This window comes from Poecilia latipinna, unplaced genomic scaffold (assembly GCF_001443285.1).
Source record: "Poecilia latipinna isolate Pla-1442-1.1 unplaced genomic scaffold, P_latipinna-1.0 Scaffold362, whole genome shotgun sequence".
Taxonomy (NCBI): domain Eukaryota; kingdom Metazoa; phylum Chordata; class Actinopteri; order Cyprinodontiformes; family Poeciliidae; genus Poecilia; species Poecilia latipinna.
In genome coordinates, this window is record NW_015112978.1 from 35,527 (window position 1) to 58,507 (window position 22,981).

At 40.5% G+C, this 22,981-nt stretch overlaps 1 protein-coding gene across 1 annotated transcript in view; it reads left to right on the top strand.

Moving 5' to 3' along the window:
* Positions 1-22,981, top strand: part of lyst (lysosomal trafficking regulator) — a gene marked incomplete at its 5' end in the record, with an annotated part of 59,652 nt that overhangs the window by 34,102 nt on the left and 2,569 nt on the right. Inside the window, 31 exons of the mRNA XM_015036242.1 lie at positions 511-660; positions 1,756-1,893; positions 1,975-2,173; positions 2,941-3,069; positions 4,252-4,867; positions 4,934-5,114; positions 5,745-5,914; positions 6,619-6,849; positions 6,977-7,143; positions 7,997-8,149; positions 9,363-9,554; positions 9,648-9,859; positions 10,662-10,871; positions 10,957-11,133; positions 11,240-11,316; positions 11,924-12,112; positions 12,844-12,989; positions 13,075-13,171; positions 13,241-13,302; positions 14,149-14,204; positions 14,277-14,429; positions 14,805-15,049; positions 15,189-15,255; positions 15,342-15,498; positions 16,534-16,674; positions 16,765-16,982; positions 17,826-18,056; positions 20,203-20,392; positions 20,469-20,605; positions 21,490-21,588; positions 22,797-22,936. Of these exons, the coding sequence (XP_014891728.1) occupies positions 511-660; positions 1,756-1,893; positions 1,975-2,173; positions 2,941-3,069; positions 4,252-4,867; positions 4,934-5,114; positions 5,745-5,914; positions 6,619-6,849; positions 6,977-7,143; positions 7,997-8,149; positions 9,363-9,554; positions 9,648-9,859; positions 10,662-10,871; positions 10,957-11,133; positions 11,240-11,316; positions 11,924-12,112; positions 12,844-12,989; positions 13,075-13,171; positions 13,241-13,302; positions 14,149-14,204; positions 14,277-14,429; positions 14,805-15,049; positions 15,189-15,255; positions 15,342-15,498; positions 16,534-16,674; positions 16,765-16,982; positions 17,826-18,056; positions 20,203-20,392; positions 20,469-20,605; positions 21,490-21,588; positions 22,797-22,936 (5,330 nt within the window). The remainder of the gene's footprint in view (positions 1-510; positions 661-1,755; positions 1,894-1,974; positions 2,174-2,940; positions 3,070-4,251; positions 4,868-4,933; positions 5,115-5,744; positions 5,915-6,618; positions 6,850-6,976; positions 7,144-7,996; positions 8,150-9,362; positions 9,555-9,647; positions 9,860-10,661; positions 10,872-10,956; positions 11,134-11,239; positions 11,317-11,923; positions 12,113-12,843; positions 12,990-13,074; positions 13,172-13,240; positions 13,303-14,148; positions 14,205-14,276; positions 14,430-14,804; positions 15,050-15,188; positions 15,256-15,341; positions 15,499-16,533; positions 16,675-16,764; positions 16,983-17,825; positions 18,057-20,202; positions 20,393-20,468; positions 20,606-21,489; positions 21,589-22,796; positions 22,937-22,981) is intronic.

Here is a 22,981-nt window from a genome sequence, read left to right on the forward strand (position 1 = left end):
ATATATATACAGAATAGCAAAATCAAGAAAAGAAACATTTTTTACAAATCAGTTCCTTCCAGTGTGAAATTTATGAAACTTTAATAAAACCTGCAAGTGTGTGTATCTGGTCAATTTTTTTATTAAAACAACCTTGTAGTTTCTTTTACTTTTTACTTTTTTATAAGGAAGAGTAGAAATAATTCATAATAAAATTACTCAAGTAAAAGTTAAAAGTATGGTGTAGTAAAAATACCTTACACTTGTAGCCTTTATTACCTGAAGCTTCCAGAGTCCTAAAGGACTGAAGATTTACAGCCACTGCAGAGAGGCTGGTCACAGATCAGACTTTTATCAATCCTGACAAGGCTGCTCGGTGTGTAAATGTCATCCATTCAGACGCAGTCATGAGGTCTTCAATAATTTAATTGGAAATATATTGATTTTTTTTTGTCCTGTCTTTGCTTCTGCATCAATCTGTTTCGGTGTGTGCCTGATGAGTTTGAACACTGACTTGTCCCTTCTTTGTAGACTCTGCTGGACGGCTGTTTCAGTGGACCGGTCCTCATCCTGGGGGACGACGGCCAGTTTCGATTGGACCCGGAGTCTGTGGCTGTGGTTCAGGATATCAGGCTGCTCTCTGACATCCTGCTGGACTGGAAGATTTGGGCTCAGGCTGAGGTGAACGCACACATAGACATGAGTTTTGTCCTAAAGTCTAAAACTGATATTAATTAATATTCCAGAGTGGCTCTTTGGACCTTCAACAATGGCTCATAATAACTATGACTAACAGTGATAATGAACCAACTAGTGTTTTTGAATATAAATATAACAACAAATGCAGGTTTTTAACCATTTTTCAGTTTTTCCTGCCATATTACACTAAAACTACAACTAATATGTTTTCTTGTTTGTAAAAAAAAAAAAAAAAAGTCCATCCTGTTGTGTTTATCGAATAACAAACTCAGGTTTCAGCTACTTGTTGCAATAATTGCATTGAATTTCCACACTGAAACTAAAATACCAGTAATACTTTTTATATACCCATTTTTCTGCAAATATTAACATCTCATTGAATAAAATGCATCCATCTTCTTTGGGAAAAGTTCGATACTTTTCTTTATTTAAATAAGAGTAGTTACACTTCATAAGAAAATTACTCAAGTAAAAGTAAAAGTACTCTCTTAAAAATACATTACTGCAAAACGTTACCGAGGTTTAAGACTTTATGCTTGTAGCATTTATTACCTGAAGCTTCCAGAGTCCTAAAGGACTGAAGATTTACGGCCACTGCAGTGAAGCTGGTCACAGATCAGACTTTTATCAATCCTGACAAGGCTGCTCGGTGTGTAAATGTCATCCATTCAGACGCAGTCAGAAGGTCTTCAATAATTTAATTGGAAACATATTGATTTTTCCTCCTGTCTTTGCTTCTGCATCAATCAGTTTTTGTGAAAGTGAGTAAATGTAACTTGTTACTACCCAACTCTCCTTATAAGGTTTTCTTTTTTGCACAACACAGAACAATTTTGAATATTTCATATTCAACATTCAGTGTTTAAAGCTGGTGAATTTCCTATATATTTTTTTACTATTTATTTAAAATATTTCTATTCAAGACTTATAAAGATGGAGGCTTTAATTTGATGAGGGCAAATAATTTTTGCCTTCATCATAAACCCTACCTTTGGGGTTAAATGCAGATAAATTGTGCCTAATTATAAAATCACAAAGTGTTTATAAGTAACCTAATATCCTTGTTTTATTTGTTAGTATGGTGTGTGGGAAACACTGCTTGCCGCTTTAGAGATCCTCATCAGGGTTCACCATCCGCATCAGGTCTACAACATCCGCCAGTTCCTGAACGCTGAAGTCGTACATCGCTTCCTGCTCACCTGCCAGGTGTTACAGGTAATCCAGCCGAATAACACAGCTCTAATGTCGCCTCCACTTCCTCTCTTTTGCTGTTACTAAGAATGTGTTTCTGTTAAGGAGCACCGGGACGACCACCTAACGTCCATCCCTCAGGAAGTGTCTTTGTCCTTCATCAAAATCATCCAGGAAGTGCTGGGCTCTCCTCCAGACATGGATCTGCTGAAGCTCATCTGCAACTTCCTGTTGGCCGTTCACCCGCCCACCAACACCTACGTCTGTCACACGCCATCCAGCTTCTACTTCTCGCTGCACATCGGTAAGGAAGCTGAACGCAGCACCTTTAAAGGGGCAATTTCAAGTAAAATTAACTTTGTTGAGCTTTATATCATGTTATAATCTTACTCCCTCCTGAAAAACATACCTGGAGTGGTGCTTTGATTCTTTCATGCATGTTTGAGAAATCCTTTAATCTCCATGGCAACCATTCAGCTGTGCAAAACGCCTGAATGGACCGAGCCCCACCTTCTAAACGCAGGTCCTCTTCTGAGCTGCAGTTTCTAAGCTTCTGCCTCACAGAGCACCACTCCTACATGACTTCCTCACTCTGCTCCTTCAGACTAGCCAACAGCAATTAGCAACAGCTAACAACTCTGCCAGCAATGAGCATATACCAGCTACTTCTCATATAATAGTAGAAATGTTGCTAAATTGGTTAACTGTTCGGCTGAATGGAGCGCCCACAACACATTTTTACAAGCAAACTTTGCAGTACTGTGACTCCACAATACTTTGTGCTGTCTGAAATTGTCTCTTCTTTCAGTTTCTGAAAGAGGAGACTTTGCGCTTTCCAGCCAATATGGGGTTTTTACGGTAATTTCACTCCAGCCATTGCAGGAAGCATGTTTTTCTTCATTTTAATCTTATGAAACACTCTTTTAATGGACTGCAAATTGTAAATAACTGCTAGAATATTGAAAGAAATTATGTAAAATTGCACTGTATGCCTGTAAAATATGTGATACTGGCCCTTTAAATCAAAGCTTTAGTGATTCAAAGCTCTGAGCTCTCTTTGATGTTTCTCAGATGGGAAGCTGTACCAGGAAAAGGTGCAGTCCATTATGTACTTGAGACGCTCCAACAGCGGAGGAAGGTCTGCCAGCAGCTCCCTCGTGTCTCTCTCCCCAACTGTTTTTGCTGACGGCCCCCATGAAGGTACATGTGCAGCTCACCTCACTGCTCTATAGCATTAAGTACAAATGATCAGTTTGTCCTACAGTTGGGCAATACATTGATTCTACTGATTAATCAAATTTTTAGTTTTGAAAATATAATTTTTGGAAAATCTGGATTTCCGTCACTCAGAGTGATGTCAGCACTCTGAGTGGGGCGGCCATCTTGTTTGATGGTCGTGTTTTACAGCTTCTGTTCTCTTGGTCAACTCTACAACAATATATAAGGGCCAGGCTAAGACATTTTCTTTTATAATTGCAAGAAAAAAGTTATAATTTTAAGAGAATGATGTAGAAATGTTATGAGAAGTCCAACATGAAAAATTAACCATACTTTTTTCTCATTAAACTGCTTTTTTTCTCATAATTCTAAGACATTCTTGTGGTAAAATAATATCTTTATTCTACAAAGATTATGACTATATTCTTGTAAATAAACAAAAATTCTTGTAGCTTGATCCTACTACAAGATCATACAACTCACTGAAGGGATGACGGAAATTAAAGCCACATTGCATCTGAGTTTGATAGTAGAGCACACACACCTCCAAATTGTACCTATGGGCAAGTTGCTGGGAGACCAATGAGAGGTGTGGCTTTCTTAAGCTTAAGTTAAAAAAAAGTTATGCTTCGTAGCCTTTGGGATCAGCTCAATCATCAGTGAAGGTAAAAAAAAAAAGAAAATACAAATTCTAGATTTTGTTAGCATAAGTGCTTCAGACTGACACGTTTACACAGAACAAATAACTGTTCACCAAATTGTACTCCAGGCAACGTCTTTAAAAAAAACAATAAAACCTCTGCAGCAGCATATTTTACTGATTAAAACACTGATGATGTTTTCTCTTATATATTATGGACTAAACTGATGGTGTAGGTGCAGAAATCTCCCTTATTTACATGGAAATTCTGCAGACTGAAGAAACAACCAAGTCCATATTTGATACCATTTGTGGTGCGTTTTTGTATGATTGCATAGAAAGCAGAAACCTTACCTACATTCACAGTGCAATAGTCCAGCAAACGGTCTTAGAGATCCTGTAAACTGGCCGGTAAATTAATTATGAGAAATAATAGGTTTAAATAAGCATGAGCAAAGATTTGACAACTTTTTAATGAAGTCTTACACAGCATACCTGAACAGGTGAACTGGTATCATTCCCAGGCCATCTTCTAGCTCCTTTCCCTGAACACGGAGGTGATGATCAGTCCTTACGGCCTCCCAGCGCGGCTCCGTCTCCGTACTCCTCGCCTCTGGTGACGCCTCGCGTCGGCCACGGCAGCTCGGGCGACACGGCCGAAGGCAACGACGTCTCCCTGGCCTCCCAGCAGGCTCTGGGCAGCACGGAGACTCTCAAGAAGGTCGGAGGCGACGAGCAGCTCCTGAGCAGCTGCGAGTCCGCCAAGACGATCTGCGACTCCAAGGACGCGGGGGAGGGTGGCGCGCCACAGACGCCGTCCATCAGCGTGGAGGAGGACCGGGACGAGTCGGCAGAAGTCGACAGTTTGGCGGAGGGCAGCGTGGGGGGCGTGGAGTCCGAGGACTGGGCCAGCGAGGAGGCACCGCGTCGCCCCGACAGTCTGAAGGGCATCCAGTCCTTCCAGAGGAGCCACAGCAACCTGACCAGTCTGGGTCTGGCCTTCCCGTTCCCAAATGGTTCGCTAACGGTCGCCCGCTGGCCCAGTGCAGCCGACCGGGCTTCGATGCCTGAAGACTGGGAAAGCTACACATACTCGCCCGGCTCCGACAGAACGCACAGCAAGACAGAGGCCAATGACAGGTCAATACAGCAAAAATAACCCTCCAGTTTAATAAAGCCAGTACTATAACAGGTTTTATCTCTCAGGTCCAGTACGGAGGACTGCTTGGTGCTGATCTGCTGCGGACTCTATGATCTCCTGAGGGGCGTCCTGCTGCTGCTGCCCGACCTCATGCTGGAGGAGGTCATGGACAAGCTGATCCAGCCAGAGGCGCTCATTGTATTGGTCAATCATCCCTCACCGCTCATCCAGCAAGGCGTCATGAAGGTGGGTACAAATCTGCGTCATGTTGTTTGGATTATTGTGGTTTAAAGTAGGGATGCACCAGTCATCTTTTTTCTACTACCGCTACAAAGGGTGCGAGACTCCTACCGCCACCAACTTTGTTTAGCTTAGTATGAGAGATTAAGCGGCTAAAGTCTTTCCTCTGCCTACATCCCCCAGAATGCAGTGCGGTTGTAAATCAGAATTCAATGAATATCCTTTAATGGGGGTGGCGGGGTAACTGGAGTATAATCCAATAATAATCCATCACATTTAAATTCTAAGTATCAATCTGAATCAATGAATATTCTATATAATGAATATTGCTTTTTCTATCAGATGTTTTATTTATTCATATTGATCATGTGTGCTTCACAATATATAGTTATTGATTTATTTTTCAGCCATAGTGGAAGGATAATTCATCATTATCCAAACGTCCATGGCTTGTTTTTGTGACTCTCCTCGCTCATCTTTGCGACTCTACATTGTTGACCGCAGTACAAGGCCGTGTAACGCGCTGCCTCCGTTGGAGAGATTAATCTAAACTTTTTAGATTAATCCCATGCGATAAGGTGTTGGCATTGATAGCTGTAGTTTAAAGACAATTTTTTTCCTCTTTATTGCTTCCAGCTCCTAGACGCCTATTTCAGCAGAGCTCTCAAAGAGCAGAAGGAGAAGTTCCTGAAGAACCACGGCTTCTCCCTGCTGGCCAACCAGCTGTACATCCACCAGGGCAGCCAGGGGCTGCTGGAGTGCTTCCTGGAGATGCTGTTTGGGCGACCCATGGGCCTAGAGGAAGAGTGAGTCAACATAACCCCTAAGCATGACACTACCACCACCCTGCTTGATAGGAGCATTCGTTCAAGTTTAAAAGTGTCGCCTTTGCTCCTCCAAACACATTTCTTTTTACTATCAAATCCCTCAATCAGGACCGTTTTCTACAGAAGATGGTTGTGTTGATTATTATCATGGATGCACCGATCGACTTTTTTCACTTCCGATACTGATACTGTTATCTGAGGTTTGGTATCGGCCAGTACAGAGAAAAAGCCTGAAATGACTGAAAACATAAATGTACTGAATTGCAAGTTTATTTGACAACTCTGCACCAATACAGTTCAGTTTGTATTTTCTACTAATTCATGTAAAGCGCTTTGAACTGCATTGTTGCTGAAAATGTGCTGTATAAATAAAGCATTTTCTTGCAATTAGGAATTCTAAATACAATGTAAAATACATAATAAAGCATAAAATTAAACAGCATAGATCTGCCCTTATGCTTCGGCCACCAATACCTGATCTAGAATATTTTTCAATATCGGCATGGATACAGAAATTAATATCGGCTCAGTGTGTCTCTTATAACATCAATAACAACTTTTTTCACCCAGTTCTTGCTTTTAAAATGTATTTTTTGTGGAATCATCACTTTGATCACTCTCACTGGAGGTGTATGTTTGTGAATCCCGCCTCTTATTTTCCTCCCTCGTTTCCTTCTCCACAGTCTTGACCTGGAGGAAATGGAAAATATCTCACCTTTCAGAAGGCGCTGCATCATCCCCGTGTTGGGTCTTATAGAGAACTCCCTTTATGAGAACTCCTTGGTGCACAACATCCTTTGTATGCTGCTGCAGCTCGTCAATGCCTGCCCCAAGCTGGCAGACATCCTGCTTGACCACGGGCTGCTCTACGTGCTCTTCAACACTCTTTCTACCCTGAACGGCATGGAGAATGGGTGAGGCAGCCAGAACAGACGAGAAGTTGTAACACGGCATTAAATCATTAATCCTCTTTCTGCTGCTCTGCGTTGCATGACTTTGTGTGCTTTTTTTGTTTCCACTTTCTACCTCGCCATTCTGCAGTATCCCCCTGAATGATTACAAGCTCCTGGTGTGTGACATCCAGCAGATGCTAGTCGCTGTGACTATCCACTCCTGCAGCTCCTCGGGGTCCCAGTACTTCCGCATCATCGAAGACCTCATTACCCTGCTGGGTTTCATGCAAACCAGCAAGATGAGACGCACCCAGGGTGAGGGATGCGTTTCTAGCATTCAGCTCACACCCAGACAGCAAGCCGGGCTTCTCATCTGCTGCGATCTGATGTGGAGGACGGAGCCGAGCGGCCGGGTTCTGCTGCAGAAAGAAACTAAAATAACCTCCGAGTGAAAAAGTAGAAAAGAGATCTCATTTTGCTGCTGATAAATTGACTGTCTGGGAATATCTCTTCCCTGTCGATTTTACCTTTAAAATAAGATTTTTAACTTTTGAAACTATTGAAATTTTGTATTATTTTGACAATTAATACATTAATCAGATAAATAAATTGGGACATTTTGCTGATTTTTTTAGTAGAAAATATTAGAAATACATTAGTTCCTTTTATTTAATTTTGAAAACAAACATTTTGCTGCCTAAAATGAAATTTTAGGCACTAAACAGCAATTATTTAGTGTACACTTAATCATTTATAGCAAAAACATCAAAATGTGCAAAGTTCAGCCTTTTCTGCTCAACTTAACACCAATATGAAAAAGAAGATTAATGAGCTAAATAACTGCTAAATGTATTTATTTTTGTACAGTTTTGGGTTAGTTACTGGCCTGAGTTGTTCTTTCTTTCTTTTTAGTCTCTGTACTTGAGTAGTAAATTGTTTGATTATTATTTCAATAATCGATTAATCTGATTGTTTCAGACTCATGTTACAACTGAATGTAGTTACTTGTACTTAACTGTAATCTCCATTTTCATGCAGTTTTTACAGGGTTATGTTTGTCGATTTTGTATATTTTGATAACCGTTTGAACTCTGAAGTCATAAAGGTGTTTTTTAAAACCTCATGGGGTAGCCCTTTTAAAATAAGCATGTTCAATCTGTGTCTTCAGAAATGGCTGTGGCCTTGCAGTTCAGAGTCCTCCAGTCGGCCATCGAGTTCATAAAGACGACGGCCAACCAGGAGCCTTCGAAGCTGAGCAGTGCTGTTAACACGCCGACCTCTCCGCATCACGCAATCTATCAGAAGCGTAAGAGCATAGCAGGTGAACGCTGCAGACTTGATGCGTGTTTTTAAAGTTTTTTTCCGTCTTCCGTTTTGTTGATCCTCGTGTCGTCCTGCTCTTAAGGTTCCGTTGCCATGAAAGACTTCATTATCCCCCGCATCCCCAGACAGCACTACTGCTCCTATGGCCAAATCCCAATGCCCTCCCCCTTCAGCTTCCTGTCCCAGGACTCCCCTCTCCCCTCCCCCACTGGCACGCCGTCGTACATGCTCCACTGTGATGCAGGTAGCTGGGACTCTGACCCACAGTGGAGACAGTCCAGCATCTCTCCCGTGTTTGCCGTGAACTCGGATCCTTTCCCTCGCTTTAGGGTTTAACGTTGCCCAGCATCCTCTGCTGCTGCTGGTGCTTTCAAGTCGAATGCTTACATGAGTCAGTGTCAAGCATTTCAATAGATATCACTGCAAAAACACTGAATTTTTGGTTTAGTTTCTTGTGCAAATATCACAAAAAAACTTACATGGAACTTTCCACAAATTGTAACTTCTAATATGGAGAAATGTCAGATTATTTTACTCATAACTAGTACTTTTTCATCAATGTCAAGGAATTATTGACTTAAAAAAGCTCATATTTCTTTTTATTTATCTTATTTCAAGTATACTAAGACATTTGCATTAGAAACTAAATATAAAATAATTGGTAGTATTTTGTGTTTTTGCAGTATAATCATCCTCTCTTTGAAAGATCCTTCTCTGGAAACTTATTCAGCGCTTCACAAAAGTATTCACACCCTCAAACGTGTTTTTTGTTGTTTTTTTGTTTTTTGTTTTTTTTTTACATTTTCTCCTGTTGCAACCACAAACATCAATTTTATTAAATTGGGATTTCATGTCGCAAATCGTTGGTCTGCAACCTTTGGCTCTTTGGACTTTCCACAATGTCGTCTTATTATATCTGTAACAAAGGTGCTATATCTGTTTTTATATCCGTTATAAACCTCCCTGATTTAACCACCTTTTTAGTTGTAAGAAAAATTTAATGTGTACTTTTTCTTCCACTTCACTATTTTGCATTACTTTATTTAACTTTTAATTTTTCACATTTAACAAAATAAAACATAAATTGAAGTTTTAGGTTGTAATGAGACCAAATGTGAACAAACCCAAGGTGTCTGAATACTTCAGTGAGACTCTTTCTTTAGAGATTGTTGTATTCAAACTGAGCTCATTGCTGGCGTTGCCCCCTGCAGGCCGGCGCCGGTTCTCTCTGGCCCAGACAGACTCTCTCCTGATGCGGATGCGCTCTGTCGCCAGCGACGAGCTCCACCAGATGATGCAGAGGAGGATGAGCCAGGAAAACCCGATCCGTGCCAGCGAGACTGAGTTTGTCCAACGGCTGCAGAGGCTTGTGGTTCTGGCTGTCAACAGACTGATCTACCACGGTAAACTTCATCTGATCCTTGGAGTTTTGCCCTCTAATTGTCCCCGTCTGTCAGCTAATCCTGGCTTCTGTTCGAATGTTTCCCTCGTTTCAGACGTGAGTGAGGATTTATTCGACCTGCTGAACATCCCGGACTCTCCGGACCACCACGTCTTCACGCCGGATCCGGGGGATCAAGCGCACAACGAAAGCGGGTCGTGCTCTGTCCCGCACTCTCCAACTCCCTTTATCCTTCCACATGCTAGCAAGAAGAGTTTTCAGAAGGACATCCTGAAGCTCATGACGGACGGGATCAAAATCAGCCTGGTATAAAAACTGCACTTCGTTACATTTTTCACTAAAGCATCTGTGCTTTAGTTATACTGCAAAAACACAAAATCTTACCAAGTATTTTTTGTATAGTTTCTAATGCATTACATTAGTACACTTGAAATGAGACAAAATTAACTTACAAGTAACTTTTCAGAAAGAAATGGGAGCTTGTTTTAAGTAAAAATAATTATTTAATGTTGTAACAAGACATTTTTTCCATGTTATAAGTCTATTTATACTTTTACTTAAAGAGGAACTATTAGTGCTAAAAAAACACCTGTCCATTTTTTGCCAATAAGTTAATGTTTTTTAGTGTGTGGAAAATGGGCCATTTCAAAAACATCCCGATTATTAAGTCGCAATTAGCAACCCAAGCGAAGCTCCAGCACCTTTGGTCAGCTAGATTTACTACTGTTTTTGCTGTACAATGGCTGCTGGAAAGCACAGGTGTTTAGTTGTTGACTTGCCATTCAGAAAACACTTGCTGGATTCTTGTTGGTTGTGCAGGAGGCTCTACTTCTGCTTTTCAAAGATGTACGGTTGCATAATGTTTGCAACCATTTTTACCTGCGACTCAGCAGACTAAAATCTGATTGTCTACGTGCAATTTTGTGTGCAAAAGTAATGAATGTTTTGTGTAGCCTACAGACCTATCCTAGCCTGTTCAAATAAATCTAATAAGTCACCTTTACGTATGGTTTTCCAGCACTTTCTCCACCACTGAGCCTTTTTTTTCTGTGTGTCAGAGATCTTGTGTATTTTCTGTCTACTAATTGTTTTTGTCGTGCGGATGCAGGGCAGCACGGGTCGTGGTGGAGCCCCAAATCATCAGTGGCGGCGGATCCTCTGGTCCTGCAAGGATACTTTCAGGGTGCAGATAGGTCGCCTCCTGGTGCACACGCTCAGCCCTTCGCTTCCACTGCAGGACAGAAAGGAGGCACTTGAGTTTGTGTTTGATCACAAGCATATAGATATCCTGAAGGAGAGCCTGAGCCCAGGACTAGAGGTGATTAAGAAACTCTTGCTTCTCCTGGATTATTCCTCTGAGCTGTTCACGTTGGGTTTTACCCTGGTACTCTGTTTTCCCTCAGCACGGGCCGAAACTGAGCCTGTACCTGTTCGAGATGCTGCACGATCACAAAGACGAGCTGACGAAGGAGGAGCAAAGCGCTGTGGGTGTCTTCATGACCTCTCTGAAGCTTTGTGGCTATCGCTGCATCCCACTCAACGTGCCACACAAACATGACCTTCTCAAGGCCATAAAGGAGGTAAAAGCTGTCATTGTGAAGGAGAAGACTGGAGGATGGAAATCACTGTCACTATTTCACCGTTACAAATCAGAAATATTAAAGAGATTCTGCTTTATTGATGCAGGACAAGATGAAGTTTGAAGCAGAAGAGAAGACGAGCAAAGCTGCATGGGAAAAGAAAATGGCAAACACGCAGAAAAAGTAAGTTGGGAATCTTTATATATATATATATATATATATATATATATATATATATATATATATATATACACAATGTTTTTTTACACATTTGTTAAAACTGTCGCCATGTTGTGATTGTATAACATGACACAAATAATCTGTGAAAAGATCGATCTCCTTCACCACCTCCTTGTCCTGCTACTGCCGTCTTAAGAAATGCACTGCTCCTGGTCAAAAACAACCAATCAGAACAAGGAGGAAGGTATTAGCGCTGTCAATCATCTTCATGAACTTGCTACTAAATGTGCTAGTGGAGGAAAAACAACTCAACATTACAGGACAACCGTTTATCCACCATTATCAGTTTCCATGCTAACTAGCCTTAGCTCTGCTGATAGTTGTATCATACCAGAGAGTAAAGGAGCGGCGGACACAAGGGCTTGATTGACAGCGCCAAGACCCTCCTCTGAGCTCTGATTGGTTTCCTAATTAGCACAGATCATCTCTCCTACTATACTGTCACTACATAGTGGAAAATACTTTTTTTATAAATGTCACGCCTTGCAGCTTTAAACAGAAAAAAATGTTGGTGGATGATTATTTTTAATTCTCTCTCATTCCTGCTCAGCCTAATTCAGAGGCTTGATGGGAAATCCAAGGATATTTCCAAGATTGCGGCTGATATTACCCAAAACGTGTCTCTGAAGCAAGGCATGGAGAGGAAGAAAGTCATCCAGCACATCAGGGGTTTGTACAAGACCGACCTGAGCGCCAGTCGCCACTGGCAGGAGCTGGTGCAGCAGCTCACACACGACCGGTGGGTGAACTAAACGGCTTCATTCGCTTCAGAAATATCGGTTACAAAAACCGAGCTGATTTTATGGTCGTATCATTTTTTTTTAAATTATTTTTAGCTGTCTTAAAAAGTCTGAAGTACAGAAAAAAACAAATTATGTATTGAAGAAAAATTTTTCATGACATAAAAATGTGACTATGAAAAAATTGATTGCTTAAGTAATTTTCACACTGAACATGCAATCTAGTTCAAGATATATTGTTTTATTTTAAGATAATTAAACTAAAAGGGTTCTTCCTTTGCAATGGTGTTTTCTCTCCAGGTACTCTTCTGCATAGCAAAACGTTCTTAATAGGAGGTCTTATTTTACATAATTTGAAACAAAAACTATGCCACCTGAGAGGTTTTAGGTAGAACAGGATTTCTAGGATTTTTTATCTTAAATGTCAAATAATTTTGGCTTAGCTGCTGTTCTGAATGTGTTGTTCTTTCAACAATTAGCTTTTTCTTAAGTCTTAATCGATTCCTAAATTAGTTATCGATTAATCATATTCAATCCTACTTTCAAATCTTATGGCACATCAATAAATACTGCAAAAAAATTTGACCAAATGAATTAAAACATTTGTATTTGAACGTCTGAGCATTTAACTCTGAAAAAATCTGCAGTTTGGAAATGAAAGATGTGCAGAAACCGCAGTGGTATCCCAGACTTTCTAAGAAGTAAAATCTGGGTTTACTTTGCGTTTCAGCGCCGTTTGGTACGACCAGACGTCTTACCCGACGTCGTGGCAGCTGGACCCCACTGAAGGGCCGAACCGGGAACGGCGGCGGCTGCAGCGGTGCTACCTCACCATACCAAACAAATACCTGCTGAAAGACAGACGGAAACCTGAGGGTGAATAAACTCTGATTAAGTTCCGCTTCCAAAGCTTTTGATGCATCATTTTTTTTTAAACATTTGATCTCTGCCCTGTGTTCAGAAACAGTGAAGCCTCCTCTGTCCTTCCTGTTTGAGGACAAAACTCACTCCTTCTTCTCCTCCACTGTTAAGGACAAAGCCACTAGCGAGTCCATCAGGTAAAGCTCACTGATTTCCTAAATGCTACGTTGCTCTCAGGTGTTAAAGAAATGTATTTCTGTTCTCAGGTTCACCAGACGATGCACCAGCGTCGCCCCGTCCAGAGAGACGGCGGGAGAGTTGCTGCTGGGTAAAACGCTGACCGTCGCTAACAGCAGCTGCACACTGCAAAAAATCCTATCAAATATTTTTGGTTCAGCTTCCAATGCAAATATCTTAGTACATGTGAAATAAAACAAAACAAATAGGAGCTTGCTTAGAGTCAATAATTCATTGATATTAATGAAAAAGTATTGATCCACTGGCAGATTATTCACTTATAAAATGGCAAAGATGTCTTATGTTAAGTATCTGCATTTCCATTAATCTTTGTCCACAAATCTTTGTCGAAAAAACACAATTTTGAGATTTCTGTCTCCATTAACCCTTCCAGACTGAACGGATCAGTGATGATTCAGCCAAGTTTGCAGCACTGTAATTCCTCGACACTTTGTCCTATCTGAAAAATTCCAACAGTTTCTGAAAGGCGAGACGTTGCGCTTTCCAGGCGATATCGGGTTATTACGGTAATTTCACCCCCACCATAGCAGGCAGTGAAATTAATCTGAGTGGCACTCTTTTAATAGACGGTAAATTGTGAAAATAACTTTCTAGATGTTGACAGTTCCAGTTGTTATGGATAAATGGGCAAATATATTTATTCACAGGACTTTTAAAGAACAGCGTACAATTAAAGTAAGCAAAAATATCCAGACAGACATTTGAAACTTAGGCCTTAAATGGTTAAATAAGAAATTAAATTAAAATCATGTGTGAAAAGTTAGCTATAAGTTGTTTTTGTCTTATTTCAAGTGTACTAAGATGTCTGCAATGGAAAGTAGACAAAAAATAATTGTTAAGACTTGGTGGTTTTGCAGTGCAGGTACCGACACAAAGAGTAAGCTTTCACTGAATCCAACTCTTCTCTTCCTCACAGGAAAGTCTGGGATGCACTTTGTGGAGGACAACGCCGCTGATGCTCATGACAGCCAGGTAAACGGCTGAGTTAGTGGATCGATGCTCAGCTGACTCGCTCATATCTAAACGTGTTTCTTGTTTGAACAGATCCTTCAGGGCGAGACGGAGGCGCCGTCTTTCTCTTGGACGTACGAGGAAATCAAAGAGGTGCACAAGCGATGGTGGCAGCTGAGAGACAACGCGGTGGAGATATTTCTGACCAACGGCAGGACGTTGCTGTTAGCCTTCGACAACACCAAGGTGATGCAGAAATTTTTCAAATGAAATAAAACTCAAAGGGATTTAGTCGAGAACATTTACTTTTCAAATACCAGAAGAATTTAAAATTTTTCCTGCATAATTCAAAACAAACAAGGTTGTGTTCACTTTTCGCCTTAATTAATAAATATAAATGAATGAATACTAATTTCACCTGTGTTTATAGAGGTTTAATCTTTAAAATCCAGAATCTCATTTGCAAGAGAGACCTGCTTTGATAAAACAAAACACAACAAAAAAATTACAAACACACCAACAATACAAATAGTAAGAAATTCGCCTAAATTAAATAAGCTTTATAAACAAGAGCAAGTTTCTCTTTTTGTCTTAAAAACTGTTTGTACTTCCTGGGTTTAGTTTCGGGATGACGTCTACCACAACATCCTGACCTCTGACCTTCCCAACCTGCTGGAGCACGGGAACATCTTGGCGCTCACCCAGCTGTGGAGCTCCGGTCAGATCACAAACTTTGAGTACCTGACGCACCTCAACAAACACGCGGGCCGCTCGTTCAACGACCTCATGCAGTACCCGGTGTTCCCCTTCATCCTCAGCGACTACGTCAGCGAAACCATCGACCTGCAGGACGCAAACATCTACAGGTCGGCTTACGTCTTGCATAATGGCTAATGGAAAACCATTATCTTGTATGTTTGTGTGGGTGTTGTGCATTTAGTTAAATTCTTGTTGATTTAAAGACTTTCAGCTCATTTGTTCTCTGCTCACATTTTTGATTTGCAGGAATTTAAACAAACCCATTGCAGTTCAGTCGAAAGAAAAAGAGGATCGCTACGTTGATAACTACAGGGTAAGGCTTTGACGTTTTCTTTTCTTCAGGGTTTGCTGGATGTTTTTGTGAGAAAGCGCGTCTATGTGTTTGTGCTTCCTGCGCAGTACCTGGAGGAAGAGTACAAAAAGGGGATTCGTGAGGACGACCCCATGCCTCCCGTCCAGCCTTACCACTACGGCTCACACTACTCCAACAGCGGCACGGTTCTGCACTTCCTGGTCCGAATGCCGCCGTTCACCAAGATGTTCCTCGCCTACCAGGGTCAGTTTGGCTCTAAAGTTTTCTGAGCTTTAAAGAGACACAAAACAGAGTTCAGCATTTTGGTTTTATAGTTCATGATTAATAAAAAATATATATGTTTACAGTGGATTTTAAAAACTGTCAGGCTGGTTGTGATGTAAAAATGTGAAACCATCGAAACCAATTTATTTTTCCACCTGAAATATGACATTTATCCTGAGCAATTTTTCAAAAAAATACAAATTTGTGGCAGCAAGAAATATAGAAATAAAATAAAAAAGACGCTAATTAAGACTTTGCTGAAGTAACCCAAGTGAGCAGATGGGCTCACTTGGGTTCTTTAGTTCAGTTTTTTGTCTTTATAAAAAAGGTTTTTTTATCTGCACAACAAAATCAACACAATATTTTAATAAAATAAAGAATCTAAGAGTTGCTATAAGTCATTATAGCTCTGAAAAATAAAATCTAGCTCTGTACTTAAAAAAAAAAGAAAAATCCCATTTATGAGTTGATTTCAGTATCTTGTCTAATAAATAAACAAAGTCAGCTAAGAATGTGTGTTATAACAATATATACATATTTACAGACAAAGAAAAATGAATAACTTAAATAAGTGAACAAATTATTTGTGAGAACATCGCGTTTAAAGTTTATAAACGGCCTAGCTGAAGTCCAGAATCAAAATAAGAGAAAGATCTGGAGAACTTTAGCAAAAATAATTAGCATCACCAAGTTAAAATGTGGATCTAGTAGAAATCAATAGAACGAAACTGGACGATAAAAATCTGAGGCGGTTCAAGTATTAACGTGAAGGCATAATTGCAGAATACTTTCCTTCCTCTGAAAAAGAAGATTTTATTTTTGTGCTTCTCTCTGATTATGGACACTTTTTCAGTTTTAGTTTTTTAAATCATCTCTCTCTCCCTCTCTCTCTTCTGATCTTCCTTTCATGCGATTGTAAATGTATTCAGCAAGCCGGGTGTTTAAGCTCATGAAAGGAGGTGTGTTCAAGCAGCAGCTTGAATGTTAAATTTCATTTTCTTTGACCTCAATCAGATCAGAGCTTTGATATCCCGGACCGGACGTTTCACTCCATGAACACAACGTGGCGTCTGTCCTCCTACGAGTCCATGACTGACGTGAAGGAGCTCATCCCAGAGTTTTTCTACCTCCCGGAGTTCCTGGTCAACAGGGAAGGTGATTATTTTCCTTACTTTATTGCCACTTTATTACCACAAAAGTTGTCATTTATGTCATTAACTAGACACCTTGCTTATGACGGCGCAGGTTTTGATTTTGGGGTTCGTCAGAATGGCGAGAGGGTGAATCACGTGAATTTACCTCCGTGGGCTCGCAACGACCCGCGCCTGTTCATCCTGATCCACCGGCAGGCCCTGGAGTCGGAGCACGTCTCCCAGACGCTGTGCCAGTGGATCGACCTGGTGTTCGGGCTCAAGCAGAAGGGCAAAGCGGCGGTGCACGCCATCAACGTCTTCCACCCCGCTGTAAGGAACAAACACACCACAAAATCCTACGATTGTTAGTCTGATTTCTGGAGCAGAGATTTTAGACACTTGAAATAAGACAAAACTAACATTCAAGTTACTTTTCAGCAAGATATAGGAGTTTATTTAAGTCAGTAATTTAAAAAATACTAATTTGACTAGTATTTTTCAATATAAATGAATTGTTTACTTAACTCAAGCTCCTATATCACAGGTGTCAAACTCAAGGCCCGGGGGCCAAATCTGGCCCACCATAGCTTTTTATGTGCCCCTCTAGACTCCGAACTGCATCAATAAGTCCTTCCAGATTTTCACAAATCTGCAAAATTCACACAAAATTAACAAGTCTTCACTTTTTTTTCGGATTTTACTGCAAATTTTCTCGAAATTGGTCCAAAACATTGAGTTTTGGACCAATTTTGCCTTGCTTGATGTCAAGTTATAGTCTGTGATTGATAAGGTGAGTGATAAAAAGTTACATTTAACGTCATACATTAACGCAAATATCAACATTTCTAAATTGGCGCCACAAAATCTGTCATTTTGATTGCAGAAACCACTAAGACAATCATAAAATCCTGGAGGAACAGCTATTTATTGATACTTTAGCAGTTTAATTGGTTTTATCAATACATTGTGGCACAACCGGCCCTTTAAGAACATTCAGATTTTTGATACGGCTCAAATTGAAAATTAGTTTGACACCCCTGTCCTATATCTTGCTGAAAAGTTACTTGTAAGTTAGTTGTGTCTAAAAACACTTGGTAATTTTTTGAGTTTTTGCAGTGCGTTCTGCTGGAGAATCCATTTATCATGTTGCCAATATGTGCGTTGTTCCTCCAGACTTATTTTGGCATGGACGTGTCGGCTGTGGAAGACCCGGTTCAGCGACGGGCATTGGAGACGATGATCAAGACGTACGGCCAGACGCCCAGGCAGCTCTTCAGCGCCACTCACATCAGCAGAACCGCCCCGAAGCTCATGATGGAGGGAGAGCTCCCAGCAGCCATGGGGCTCCTGGTTCAGCTCGCCTTCAGGGAGACGCGGGAACACGCGAAGGAGATCGTCTGCCCGGTAAAGTTCCCGTGAATGCAAAACTGAGGAGCAGATGGAAAGTCATTCATCGCAAATGAAATCTGAAAAGTGTGGCGTACATTTGGATTTACTCAGATACCACTTATCCAGTTGAACCGATTGAGTTCGGTCATCACTTACATAGTAAAGTGAGTCCATCTTAATGTAATCTATTAAGTATTGATCAGTTTAAGTCGTGTTTGTGGAGGGAAGGGACCACAGCTGCCTGCGAATACTTTAGTCCCCTTTAAAAACACTTAAAACCGCCCATTTTAATAGTTCAAATATACGTTAATATGCATTGATACACATATTTGAAACCATGTTGTGAAGTAATACCTTTGTATTGGTTTTACAGAGTTTGAAAGCAAATTAATTTTTTCTCTTAATTTTAATACGTTTGAGCAAAATTGTGACTTTTTTCTGCTGATATTATGAATTATTAATTCCATAAAGGGGATAATGCGTATTAATCAAAATGAATACATCATATAAATATGCCAGATTTATCCAAAGAGCAAATTTTTACAGGTTAAATAACATTAAATCACAATGAGTCGCATCTAACGTGCAGAACAACATACATAATCTATGATTTATGATAGAATTCAATATAGAGATAAAAGTAGTGTGATTTACAGTGAACATTTTGTATAAAAATAAAAATATTGACTATATTCTCAGAATCCAATAAAAATTCACAGCCTGTTTCTAATACTCCGTTGTCCACAAAAGGGTCGATTGTACGACGGCATATTAAGGCCAATGCAAATTTTTAAAAAAGTGTCATGCTGGGAGGTAACTTTTTGACCCACATGCAGAAACAAGAGAACCAAGGATCAGTAAAAGATGTTTAATGAAAAAAAACAACAAAACAATAGAGCTTCAGCAGGGTTCAAGGAACTCGGCAGCAGGAACGGGCTGGAAGAGAGGATGAGTGATGAGTAAAGGTCTGTGGATGTCCGGGTTCTGAATGAGCGGGACCGATCTTACTGTCAGGCGGTAGGTAAGCGGGGGTGGATACTGGTATTTCCTGGGTCGTTTCGGGTGGGGCAATCTGCTGCGGACCAGCCGGTGTAGGGGGGAAAACAGCAGACGGCGTCAGAGGGCGGACAGCTGCGGGCCTCAGCTTACCGGGGCAGATCGAGGAGGGCAACCGGCGAGGGGTAAGAGGGTCAGGTACAGCCAGGAACTCAAAGCCTCGGGGGGGGGTGGCCCAGGACGTCTCGAGGAGGTTGTCTGGAAACGAGTAAACACAACAGGTGTCACTGGAAGGTTCTCAGAAGAATCACAAACTGCTCTAGTGGTGGCCTACAGTACCATTACTGGTTAACAATCTGGCATCGATGTGTTGGTTGACTCCACTCTTAAACCTCTTCGGAGATGAGAAAATCTCCGACAGGTGTGAGGATCCCAGCGTCCCTGGTCACGCCCACCAGAGATCATCCACCAGGCGGCCCCTGGTGGAAGGAGCGAGAAGCAGCAGGAAAACCACCCGAGCACCCAGGATCACCACAAAAAGCAGTAAATTTGAGCAAATAAATTTAAAAAATTGAGAATAATTTCTAGAAGAAGCAAGGAAATTTCTGATCTTGAAAAATCCAGAATTTATTAGACACAAACTCAGAAATTTTTAGATTTAATCTCAGAAAATTTCTTTTGAAAAAAATGAAAATTTTTGAATTTCAAATGTCTACAATTTTCAAATTTTGGAACTTCTCTGAATGTCAAAAATCGAAAATTTTGTACACTAAAGTCGACTTTTGAAGCACTTTCTGAGGTGAAACTAAAAAAGTTCTGAGTTTTTTTTCTAGCAAATTATCAACCTTTCAGGAATTTGCAAGGTTTTCATAAAAAGATTTCTGAGATTGATCTCAAAGTTTTTGAGATTTTGGGGGGGAAATTTCTAGTGCAAATATCTTCTTGCACTTTTTTTTTTCTTTCTAAAATGACCCTAGTACACCCTTGTACAATTTTGATTAAAGCTATTTTTTGAAAACATCTTTTGTGATTTGTATTTTCTGTTTTCAGAAGGGAAAACAAGAAAAAAAATTATTAAAAATGGATGAAAGTAATTTGAGATTTGGCGTTATCGCCCGCTCATAGTCAGTTGGTGTGAAGCATTCCTCCTCCTCATCTTCCTCAGAGCCCGCTGCCCTGGATCAAAGGTCTGAAGTGGGGCGAGTACGTCGGCTCGCCGTCTGCTCCAGATCCGGTGGTGTGTTTCAGTCAGCCGCACGGAGAGCGGTTCGGATCCCTGCTGGCCCTGCCGACCCGCGCCATCTGCGGTCTGTCCCGCAGCTTCTGCCTCATGATGATCTACAGCAAGGAGCAGGGTGAGGAAGAGTCGCAGCGCGCGTCAGGACTCGAACCGCAGCATCCGCCTGACGCCTCGCTCTCTCTGCTCCTCAGGTGTGCGCAGCATGCACAGCACAGACATCCAGTGGTCGGCCATCTTGAGCTGGGGCTACGCCGACAACATCCTGAGGCTGAAGAGCAAGCAGAGCGAGCCGCCCATCAACTTCATTCAGTGTTCACAGCTCCACCAGGTACACAAAAACTCAGAATAATCAGGATTACAGATTACATTTCATACATTATATTATAAATTACATTTTATAACAAAGATCTTCTGTTTCTTATTAGATAGTAAACCAATATAATGCATAGGAAGAGTATTTTTATTGGTTTTACACATCAATTATTTTCAACAAAATCAGATTTTTTTTGACAAAACGCTTTAAAGTAAATAATGTCAAATAGGAATGTAACATGAAATATATAGTATTTTCTTTAAAAACTACAAGTATGTCATCAAAAAGATAAGACTAAGACTACACTTTAGTTATTAAAAACTATATAGAAATAATACGTAATATATGGATGTTTCACTCTTTTGTTGTTTTTAGAAATCCTAGAAATCCGTTCTGATCAACAAAATCTGGGTTTTTTGACATCAAAAATTACAAAAGCATTTAAAAGTCTAAGTGAAAACTAAAATATAGAAAATAATGGCAAATAGAAATATGTAACATAAAATATAATGGGGTTTTTTTAAGTATAGCATACAAAGATTATTTATTATTAATTTTAAAAAATTATATAAATAATATATGGATACTTTATCCTTTTTTTATTGTTATATTAGGTTTTCCAATGGATTCAACTTACTTTGATAAAATAATTAAATAGTTATTTTACTATAATAAAAACTAAATATAATTAAATGGTTTGGTTTAAGTGAGATTAAGTGAATTCCTAGTAGATGATAACCATTAATAATAACCATTATTAATGGTAAATGTAACATTTATCACTGGGTTTTAAACGTACTCATCAAAATCAGTTGTGTTTGATTGTTTATTATTATTTTTTTTTCACACCGCTGACGAGCCAACAAACATGGAGGTTTCTCACTTCCTGTCTCCTCCAGGTGACCAGCTGCGCCTGGGTTCCCGATGGCTGCCAGCTATTTACGGGCAGCAAGTGCGGAGTCATCACCGCCTACAGCAACCGCTTCACCAGCACCACAGTAGGTTTCCATGGCGATGTCCCCCACTAACCTTCCTCCTCCGCACGAACGCCCATCGCGTCCCCCATCCCCTCCTTTCTCTTTAGACGGCCTCTCTGTGCTCAAACGCTCGGCTTCATTAGTCACATCACTGCTGCCCTTGAAACACATTTCAGCGAGTTTCTAAGTGGGATTAGGGGTCCTGCAGTTCACTCATCAGAGAGGCCTTCAGACTTGCATCAGCGCCCGATACTATGTGGAGGTTTCCTGTTTCTGTGTGTCTGAAGGGCTTTTCAGCACTAGATCGCTTGCAGAGCCTTGTTGAATTTTGATTAATGGAGTCATTTTTCAGGGAAGAAGTAAAAAATACAAATAAAAAAATCTGATACTGAGCTGAGTTACAGACGCTGCATGATCTGTTATCGTGTTAAAGAGTAGCTAACTCCACCCCTGACAAGTTTTAAAAAATACCAGCAAACTGGGCGGAGCCAATCACCTAGTGTCGAAAAAAATAAAACCCAGTCTTTCTCAAACTGTGGATCTCGTCCGCAGGCGCCCCCTAATGGCCCGCGAGGTACTGCATGTAAATGACCGTTTATTTGCCGTGATGTCAGCTCAAAGTGCGACGCTACAGCTAGCTTAAAAAAGGACTGTGTTGAAAATAATGATGGAAAGTTGGCTTAAAACCAGGTTGCTCAAAATAAAAGCTACAGATACCGGTGGAAAGAAAACAACTCCAGGAATATGATATAATCAGAGGAAGCTAACAGGTATTTTTGGTTTCTAGAGCAAATATCTTGTTACCCTTGAAACAACAAAACTAGCTTAAACGTAACTTTTAAGGAACTCACTGCTTGCTGTAATGGCATTACTCCTTTCGGTGTTTTCCATTTTTGTCGCCAAAGTTTCTCATAAACCAGAGAAAGCCGATAGAATTGTTGCTTTCTTTGACATCAGTGTCTGAAATGTCACTAAATATATCTACAAGTTGGCGACAATGGTACCGTTTTAAACAAATAGATATAGCATTCAACTGCAGTGGCACTGTTTGACCCAAAGAGGGCAGCACAGAGACGCAGAACTAAACAAACTTACACAAAAATTTTAAAATTTGCATAGAAACATAAATATGAAACTTTAAATAACTGAATTAAATATTTATCTGCAAAAAAACAAACAAAAAAAACAGTTAATTTGCGGATAAGTTGCACTTTATTTTTATTTTACAGCCGTCAGAGATGGAGGTGGAGTCTCAGGTTCACCTGTACGGACACACAGGAGAAGTCACCAGCCTGTTTGTGTGCAAACCCTACAGCATCCTCATTAGTGTCAGCAACGACGGCACCTGCATCCTCTGGGACCTCAACAGGTCAGCGTGGTTTTAAAAGTAAAACCAAGCCTCACTTTGTTTAGT